General features: G+C 41.1%; 1 protein-coding gene across 1 annotated transcript in view; it reads right to left on the reverse strand.

Moving 5' to 3' along the window:
- The window catches only part of fam189b (family with sequence similarity 189 member B), a 28,287-nt gene extending 26,298 nt beyond the window's left edge, over positions 1-1,989 (reverse strand). The window contains exon 1 of the mRNA XM_062991906.1: positions 1,691-1,989. Coding sequence (XP_062847976.1) covers positions 1,691-1,924 — 234 coding nt within the window. The 5' untranslated portion in view covers positions 1,925-1,989. The remainder of the gene's footprint in view (positions 1-1,690) is intronic.
- Positions 1,990-10,549: the final 8,560 nt, after the last annotated feature.

Consider the following 10,549-nt stretch of genomic DNA (forward strand, 5'->3'; position numbering starts at 1 on the left):
TACTACCGTAAAAGTCACATGGCTACTCAGCGAAGGTCAAAGTTAGTTGCCATGACTACGATGTCACCGGTTGCCGTTTAAAGGCGCAGGTGTCCCATTAAATTATAAGCGCGTCTCTGTAACGACTCGAACCATCACAACAATCGTACAGTCATTTAAGCTCTCGCGGGCCACATAAAATGACGTGGCGGGCCGGATCTGGCCCGCGGGCCGTGAGTTTGACACCCCTGCCATAAAACATTTTCAAACTGTATAACCACTGAAGTTGCTATAAACTGTGGATTCTATAGACCAGCCTTCCAGTCTATAGACCACCAACAAATACCAGTCATACTGCAAATCCATAACTTAAGTCAAGGTTACAAGTGTTGTGAATGCAACTTTTCACTAGACGCAATTATTTAGTGTTTTTTTTTTTTTTACTCAGTAACGGATGTTATTTAAAATGCAGCGAATTACAATTCTTAATACAAAACATACTTAAGTAAAAGTAAAATTACTGGTTGTAAAAACTACTCAATTACAGTAACGTGAGTAAATGTAATTCGTTACTTTCCACCTCAGCAGGATATTCAGCTAGCACAGCAGCGCCGAGATTCTGAATACCACGGTTCGAATCTCGGCTCTGCTGCTGGGCGCCATCTATTGGCAGTGCCTGCAAAAGACACGAATTTGCAGCCTTTTCCAGCTTCATCTCTCCAGTTTTCTTTCTAAACTTTGAAAAATTTGTTTTTATTAAGGCATAGTTGCTGTCCTTATTCAGCCTGAAATGTAAATTAATAAGCAACATGTATTTTACTTTATTTTCATGTTTTACCCCCATTTTACCCTGGTCAGGGTTGTAATGGGTCCTGTTCCCTTCGAATCACTGGGCACAATGCAGTAATATTCCCAATTCAGGAGACCAAACCAAACAGGGCCTTGGCCATCCCCCCTTAGACATAGCTAATCATGTCTGTATGTAAATGTTGGACTAACTGCTGGGGATTCGAACCCTGTATCCCATCAGTAGTGGGCTAGCATTATGTACAGCTGCATCACCCTATAGTCTCACATACATGTATTAATTCAGTAATGTCTTCCTTAGTAACTATCCTAATTTGGGTTCTGGTAGTTTTGAAGACCACCCAGGAATGGGCACAAGACGTTGGTCAAAACACAAGAATACAATCCATCCAAAAACAGAATATAATTGAGAATCAAACCCTGGTTCACTTGAGCTGTGCACCACACAGTACCTGCTGCAACAATGTAAAAGTGTCCAGTTGTTTTTGTTCTAGTTTAGATAAAATGTGTTTTATTATAACTTATATAAATTTGAGATGACACTGTAGAAATAATTCATGCAGAAACCCCCTTCCCCCCACATACACAGCTTTAGAAGTGTGTGTACACAGGCCATGCATGTGTGTGTCAAAGACTTGGACACTTGCTATACCCCTGACAGTGTCAGGCAAGAACAGACTGTACTGCTAGTGTTTGCAGAGGTGCCAAAGCAGTCAGCCATTCTACCACGGACTTTGGTTCTCCAGTTGTCCTACTGAGGCCTCTATCTACTTAGGGCCCTTGAAAGGCTGCCTGATGTTATGTTCATTTAGCACACTAACAACAAATTAGAAAAAACAGACCGACAGAAAGTGAGAGTGAGAGAAAGAGAGAAAGGAAGATGTATTAAATTTAAGGGACTTACAAAGAAGCCGGCCCACAGAGGACAGGACTGGCGGACTCGTGCTGAGGAGCTCAGAGTGAGGCTGCTGAAGCTGAAGGCCAGCACCATGACTCCGAGGGCGAGTTGACACACTCCTAGGTACAAAAGCACTCTTGCACTTGCTCTGGCCCTGGCTGAAGCACTCCTTCGGCTGCCTGAGAAAGCCCGAGAGCCAGACAGCGACCCCGCGCTGCTTGTCTCTGACGGAGACGGCATTGTTCGTTTCAGTTGATGCTTCTTACAGAAAATTGGCTGTCTAAGTGACCGTGGCCATCTAGATGCAATTGTCTATGGCTTGTAACTTCTTTGGACTGACGTGAGCAAGGTATTTGATCACACATGCACTTTTATGCGGATAAGAATTAGGTATGGGGTTAAGTGTGAAGATAGAGGCAGAGTGGAAATCTTTGGTGGAAGACCTGCTCCAATTCCTAGAATCATGGGTGAACAGAGGTTCATACATTTGCTTTTAAGATATCAATTTTGGAATTGAGTGTTTACAACACAGCAAAGAAACATCAGAGATCAGCTACACTAACCACAAAAAGTTTTAGCTAATGGAAGTGATTCAGAAATTAAAAGCTTTTAGGCATTCATGTTACTCTCTGTGTGGTACTGGATGTTTCGGAATAGGCGATTCTTCTTCTTTTTAATTGCTTGTAAAAGAGATCTATGAATGCTGTGTATAAATGCAGTTCATATAGAACTTTGCATCATGTGTAACCGGACTTCCAGATGTTTGTTAACAGGCATTTTAAATGTGAAAAATACCAATTAAACTGAATTCAGAAATTCATGTAAGCATGAATTTGTGTGTTTAATCTTGGGTAACTGGAAATGCCTGCATTCTGGCATTTTTTTAATAGAAAGCATGCCATTTAGACCATTTAAATATACATCTGCACCCTGTCCTGGCAACCAGACTTTTAATGTACTTTTACTTACAATTGTGACTGCATACATTGCAAGCAATTGAGAGTTAAGGACCTTGCTTAAGGGGCCCGACAGTGGCAGCCTAGCAGATGTGGGGCTTAAACCAGCAACCTTTCGATTACTAGCCCTGTACCTTAACCACCGAGCCACCACTGCCTCATTCCTACCGCATAATTTTTCACTTAACTTCTCATTTTAATAAAAAATAAGATTTCATTACAAATTGGACTTCCAAATGTAAATGCTTGCATTTAGGTTAATTCAGTTAAAATAAAAATGCACATTTTAAGCAACCAAATCTGTGCATTCTGGTTAAATGACTTAAAACATCAACAAAGTGTGTGCATTCACTATGCAGTTTATTTAAATAGTAATCCACATCTAATGGTGTAGTGTAATGGGACTTTCAAATGTGAATGCATGCAATTTGATACGTGTTTTTAAATTTAAAACCACAGCATGTGCACCTGGAATTTTTGTTGAAAATCAGCATCTTGGGTAAAGGGACTTTTAAATGGGAACGCCTGCATCCCAAATGCAAAACTCAAACAATTCACTGACTCAAAACGTCGGATTGTATGCTTAAATAGGCCAAATCAGTCTTAAATATATATCGGTCCTTATGTGCTATAAGATCGAGAGAAGTACAGTGTTTGACTCGCTCGTTCTCCAGCGGCCCATCAGTGGCCATCACTGCCCCAGCCTGCGTGCAGCATTGCGGTAGCGGAGCGTCAGCAGGCCGCGGCGGAGCTGATCGGGCCTCTCGGGTGCAGAATGCGCGCACCTGGCCAGCTGTGCACCCACTCCTGCTTCTGCCAGTCCGGATAGTTTCAGCACCCGATCCCGGAATCGTTTTCTTATCCACATCTAGTCAAAACCCAAAAGATGCTCGACAGCTAGAGATGTTCAACACCAACTCCAGCTCCAAAACACACCTCAGCTCCGAGTAGGATATTATAATTTCTTAAAATAAACAAAGAACGCAGATTAGTAGGTTTAAATGCGGTATTTCCATCAAGAACACTGCATTCATATGAAAGAAAAACAATGTTTCCAGCAGTTAGAGTCCCGCAGTCAAACACACTTCTGTCCCTGTCCGGATCCGGGACGTGGGCATCAGCGGTGCGCTACGTCATCATCACCATGCGGACTTCGTGCCCTCACTTCAGATGAATTTTTCTACATTTTTCTTCCTCCTCACAACAATCCTTATATCCCCACGCATCCTCGGTCCCTCTCAGAGTTTCCCTAAACTGTTTTCTTTCTATTTAAATAATTGATTTGAACAGGGCACGTCAGAGCGAGCGCGACAGCTTAATGCGGCACTCAGCTCGCTCAGGTGCTGATGCTGCACGAGGGAGGTTGCTTAGCGACGCGCTTCTGGTCGTTAGCCAATACGGAGAGAGTATCTGCACCCGCTGGGCAGGCGCATCCATGATGCATCGCTCGATCATTGCGGGAGCCGTGTGGGGAGATTCCCTACTGCACACGCTTGGTAGGACCAGCTTTACTCTCTCCATTAGTACATAAATATTTACTGCGAATGAGTGTACAGTTACAATAGATGACATCATACAATGGATACAGAAAGTGTTAAGACCTCTTGACTTTTTGCACGCTTTATTGTGTTGTGGATTTGAATAGCCGTAATAGCTGTTTTTACGTGAAGTAAAAGTATGAATTAAGAAAATTTATTTCTAATAAAATTTAAAAACGAAAGTCTTCAGATTCTTGATGTAGAAACTCCAGATCGTAGTCAGATGCATGCTGTTTGTTCAAATTATCATTGAGATGTGTGTAAAACTCAACTAGAGTCCACTGTTGGGGTAAAAAAGTGTAAACTGATGGGTAAAACTTACATTTATATCTACGTAACATTAAATCCAAAATGCAAAAGGCAAGTGCACAAAAAGTCAGAGTCTAAAAATCCTCTGGTTGTATGAGACGCTGAAATCTTTGGGTAAAACAGAAAGCACTATGTCTGGTCAAATACAGGTACTGTTCATTGCCCGGCTAATACCATCCCTACAGGGAAACATGGTGGTGGCCGCATCATGCTATTGGGTGCTTATAGCAGCTTGGACAGGGAGACTAGCAAAAAAATTGAGGGATGGATGAATGCAGCCAAATACTTTGTTTGAATTATATTGACTGTGGCAAAAGTTCTTCTAGGCCAATTTTTGGATGTCCTTTAGTGGCCTAGACAAAGCCCAGACTTAAACCCCATTTAACATCTGTGCAGAGAACAGAAGATGGGAGTTCAGAGATGCTCACATTGCAATTTAACAAAACTTGAAAGACTCTGCCATGAAAATGGGATAAACTACCCAAATACAGTTGTGCAACACTTGTAGAGATGCAGCTAAAAGTCAAATATCAAATATGTAAATTTCATTTCATTTGTTAATATACCTCCATTCCTGCATTTCAGGCCTGCAACACATTCCAAAACAAGTTGGGACTAGGCTATTTCGGGCTAGTAATGAGGTGAAAAAACTAAATAATTATGTGATTCCAAACAGGTGATGTCAACAGGTGATTGTAATTATAATTTGGTACAAAAGCAGCATCCAGGAAAGGCTGAGTCTTTGATGAGCAAAGATGGTCAGAGGATCTCCAGTTTGCCTGCCTGCAGTCCTGTCCCGTCCCCAATAGAGAACGTTTGGAGAATTTTGAAACGGAAAATGTGACGACCCCGTACTGTTGCACATCTTAAGACGTATTTGCAGGAAGAATGAGGCAAAATAAAAGCTGAAACACTAAATCACTTGGTATCCTCGGTGCCAAAACGTCTTTTAAGTGTGGTGAAAAGGAATGGCAACATTACAAAGTGGTACAGTGGCTTGCAAAAGTATTCATACCCCTTGAACTTTTCCATATTTTGTCACATTACAACCACAAACATAAATATATTTCACTGGAATTTAATGTGAAAGACCAACACAAAGTGGTATACAATTGTGAAGTGGAACGAAAGTTATACATGATTCAAAACATTTTTTACAAATAAAAAACTGAAAAGTGCGGTGTGCAAAAGTATCCAGTTCCCCTGAGTCAATACTTTGTGGAACCACCTTTTGCTGCAATTACAGCTGCAAGTCTTTTAGGGTATGTCTCCACCAGCTTTGCACATCTAGTGACTGACATTTTTGCCCATTCTTCTTTGCAAAACAGCTCAAGCTCAGTCAGATTAGATGGAGAGCGTTTGTGAACAGCAGTTTTCAGATCTTGCCACAAATTCTCGATTGGGTTTAGGTCTGGACTTTGACTGGGCCATTCTAACACATGAATATGTTTTGTTTTAAACCATTCCATTGTAGCCCTGGCTTTATGTTTAGGGTCGTTGTCCTGCTGGAAGGTGAACCTCCGCCCCAGTCTCAAGTCTTTTGCAGACTCCAACAGGTTTTCTTCCAAGATTGCCCTGTATTTGGCTCCATCCATCTTTCCATCAACTTTGACCAACTTCCCTGTCCCTGCTGAAGAGAAGCAGCCCCAGTGCATGATGCTGCCACCACCCTATTTGACAGTGGGGATGGTGTGTTCAGAGTGATGTGCAGTGTTAATTCTCCGCCTCACATAGCGTTTTGCATTTAGGCCAAAAAGTTAAATTTTGGTCTCATCTGACCAAAGCACCTTGTTCCACATGTTTGCTGTGTCCCCAACATGGCTTCTGGCAAACTGCAAACGGGACTTTTTATGGTTTTCTTTTAACAATGACTTTCTTCTTGCCACTCTTCCATAAAGACCACATTTGTGCAGTGCACGACTAATAGTTGTCGTGTGGACAGATTCCCCCACCTGAGCTGTGGATCTCTGCATTTCGTCCAGAGTCACCATGGGCCTCTTGGCTGCATCTCTGATCAGTGCTCTCCTTGTTCGGCCTGTAAGTTTAGGTGGACGGCCTTGTCTTGGTAGGTTTACAGTTGTGCCATATTCTTTCCATTTCCGGATAATGGATTGAACAGTGCTCCGTGAGATGTTCAAAGCTTGGGAAATCTTTTTATAGCCTAAGCCTGCTTTAAACTTCTCCACAACCTTATTCCTGACCTGTCTGGTGTGTTCTTTGGACTTCATAATGCTGTTTACTCCCCAATATTCTCTTAACCAACCTCTGAGGCCGTCACGGAGCAGCTATATTTGTACTGAGATTAGATTACACACAGGTGGACTCTTTTTAGTCATTAGCAGTCATCAGGCAACTTCTGAATGCAATTGGTTGCACTCAGAGAAAAGGGGGCTGGATATTTTGCACACCGCACTTTTCAGTTTTTTATTTGTAAAAAATGTTTTGAATCATGTATAATTTTCCTTCCACTTCACAATTGTATACCACTTTGTGTTGGTCTTTCACATTAAATTCCAGTGTAATATATTTATGTTTGTGGTTGTAATGTGACAAAATATGGAAAAGTTCAAGGGGTATGAATACTTTTGCAAGCCACTGTAAATGCTTTACTGTCCCAACTTTTTTTGGAATGTGTTGCAGGCCTGAAATGCAGGAATGGATGTTTGTTAATAAATGAAATGAAGTTGATCAAACAAAACATGAAAAAATCAGGTTCATCCAGTCTGCAATCAAATAAAAGTCAAAGTAAATGTAAGAAACTTTTTTTATTATTTGCATTTTCCATGCTGTCCCAACTTTTTGTGATTTTGGGTTGAACATTTATATCTATTTAACAACAAATCCACAATGCAAAACGCAAGTGCATAAAAAGTCAAAGGGTCTTAAAATTCTTGGGTTGTATGAGATGCTGAAACCTAAAATCTTTGGGTAAAACAGAAAGCACTATGTCTGGCCAAATATAGGCACTGCTCATTGCCCGGCTAATACCATCCCTACAGTGAAACATGGTGGTGGCAGCGTCATGCTATGGGGTGCTTATAGCAGCTTGGACAGGGAGACTGGTAAAAATTGAGGGACAGATGAATGCAGCCAAATAAAGAAGCAGCTAAGGAGTCTTGTCATTGTACTTGCTGCCGAAGGGTCTGAATGCTTGAGTGAATAGATAAAAAAAAGTCAGTTTTTGACTATGACTTTATTATTATAGGTGATTAGATGTAAATTAGTGGATAAAATGGCAATTATATTAATTCAAAATCAAATCCAAAAAGAAGTGTACTTCTAAATCCACTAAAAGATTTAGGGTTGGTTGAGAGTTTAAGACCATTGCACTCTAATACATGATCAATAATAAACTCTATTCCCCACAGAAAAGTAATACCTATTCAACCCCATGTAGAAAAACATAATTCCAAAATGTGTTCATTTTACAGTTTATTCGAAGCAGTTTATAAAACATACAGAGAAAATTCATATAGTCTGTAAGGAAATATAGGAAAAGCGGGAGCTTTAAGGTGTAACAGCAGACAATGCTGTGCTATACAGGAGTGAATTCTTTATGCAGAAGCAAAACGGGTGCCCAGGTTGTGCAGCAGTTTAATGCAGAGTTCAAATCTGAGCGGTGCCTTGGGAATGGCCGGGCGCTTGGACAAAACTGGCTGTGTCTGATAGAAGGTGAATCTGGAATCCTTTTTTTGATACTATAACAGCGACTTCTGCTGTGTGGTCAAAGCAGGGGTGCCAGACTACAGAGGATATTCCAAAATCATTTGAACAATTCATATGAAAACAACACATGTTCCAAACAGCGTATGGGTACACTTTCTTATAAAACTTTCTGCACTTTCTGTATAGCCTTCATAACATTCTTGAGTTCCCGTATTTTTCCATCCCTGACCCAATTGGATCATGACCAATGAGGACCAAATAACCATCCAAGAACATCTACTCAAAGACTATAGACATTTAAAGCCAGCACATCAAAAATGGTAGCAAAAATACCTGATTAGCTACATTTAAAATGCCTAATACATTATGGCCAAAAGTATCTGGACACCTAAGCTTGTTGGACATCTTATTTTCAAAACCATGAGCATTAATATGGACCCATGCTATCTTGGAAGCTTCTGTGAAAATTAGTGCCTATTAAGTTAAAACAGCATTTGTAAGTTCAGGCACTAATGACGGACAAAAAGGTCTGGCTTAGAATCAACGTTCCAATTCATCCCAAAGGTATAAATAGGGTTAAGGTCCTTCATACCAAGCTAGCACAAAGGAACCATTATACTAGACTATTAAATGCCTTTACCAAGCTGTTTCCCAGTTTTCGAAGCATGTATTTTTATATAATTGATTTTATACATATGTAAGCCATAGGTGTGGCTGAAACAACTGACCACGATTACTAGGAGTGGTGTCCAAACATTTTGGCCATATGGTATGATACCAACTTTGTTCACATGACAACTGATGAAATAGAATTGCTTTCTCTGCCTTATTTTCAGGCTAGCTGACAAACTGTTTAAATTAAAAGTCTTTACTTACTAAATCACCATCAAATCACCTACACAGACCATCCTAATCAATCCAACCTACACAATATGGCCAAAAGTATGTGGACATCTAATCAGCTTGTTGAAAAGCCCAGCTTGACTGGAGCCTATTCCAAAACCATTGGCATTGATATGGACTTTCCTCTTCCTTTACATCTATAACCACCTTTACTTTTCTTAAGGCTCCCACTAAAGATTTTTGAGTGTGTGCTTGGGAATTTGTGGCTATTTAGGCAATAAGATGGCCTTGCTGGAATGGACATTCCAATTCAATTCAAAGGTGTTGAGGATTCAAACTGAGTTGAGGTCAAGGCTCTGCGCATTTTCCTCCAAACAGATCATGGAGAATTGTGGAGTGACCACCCCACCTACTGGCATAATTTGTGAAGCGCAGGAAGGATGGAGGAAACCCACATGTGGCGAGAGCAGAGTGAAGCAAGATCCACGTAGATGGTATAACCTGAAGCAAGGATCAAACTGAACACTTGTGATGTAGGAAGACATAACGCAAATCTTGTGTGTGAGCGATCCTTACCAGGATCATGGGACAATGGTAGCTCAGTGGTTAAGGTAAGGTACTGGACTGGTAATTAGTTGCCAATTCAAGCCCCACCTCTGCCAATGTCCCACTGTTGAGCCCCTGAGCAAGGCCTCAATTGCTCAAACTGTGTTTAGTCATAACTCTAAGTCACTTTGGATAAACGTGTCTGCTAAATGCAGCAAATGTAAATGATGGGTTTAAAATTACTTGAAGCATGTTGGACATGAAGGCCTGGCTCACAGTTGACCTCCAATTCATCTCAAAGGTGTTCAGTGTGGTTAAGGTCAGGGCTATGTGCAGGCCGCTGGAGTTCCTCCACACTAAACCATATTGCACAGGGGCACAGGTCGCCCAACTGTTGCCACAAAGTCGGAATCATATTGTTTACTTTATAGAACTGATTGTATACACCTGATAGCAATGGGTGTAACTGAAATGCCTAAATAATTAAAGGGGCTGTCCACACACTTTTGGTCAGACAGTGAACTAGCTGAAATATAAAAGTGGGAATGACACTGAAGTCATAAAACATAATAATAATAGACAAACACATTCTGACTTTACTTAATAATCAACAAATAATAAAAGGTTCCATATCTTCGTCAGTCACCGTGATTAGTTAACGAATGAGAAAATCGGGCGCTCGCTAGCCCACCAGTGCTAATTTCTCAAGCTTGTAAGTTAGAATCTCGGCTCTAATAACGTCTGACCAGGAGCCTACATTGACAATGATCTGCCCGTCTGAAAGTAAGAGGGATATAGGCAATTAACACCTCTATTCCTGCACAATAAGACAGGAGATAATGGAGATCTGTGTGTGATTTTCTGTGAGCGATACGGACCCCCATATAAACCCACCTCACGCAGGTGAAAAAAAGCAGTTGACTATAGCACACAAGTCGGAGGGTATGTTAGTTACGGCCCTCCTCGGTCGTAAATGGAGGTCAGCACCAGTAAAGGCGAAAATACAA

This window comes from Trichomycterus rosablanca, chromosome 3 (genome assembly GCF_030014385.1).
Source record: "Trichomycterus rosablanca isolate fTriRos1 chromosome 3, fTriRos1.hap1, whole genome shotgun sequence".
Taxonomy (NCBI): domain Eukaryota; kingdom Metazoa; phylum Chordata; class Actinopteri; order Siluriformes; family Trichomycteridae; genus Trichomycterus; species Trichomycterus rosablanca.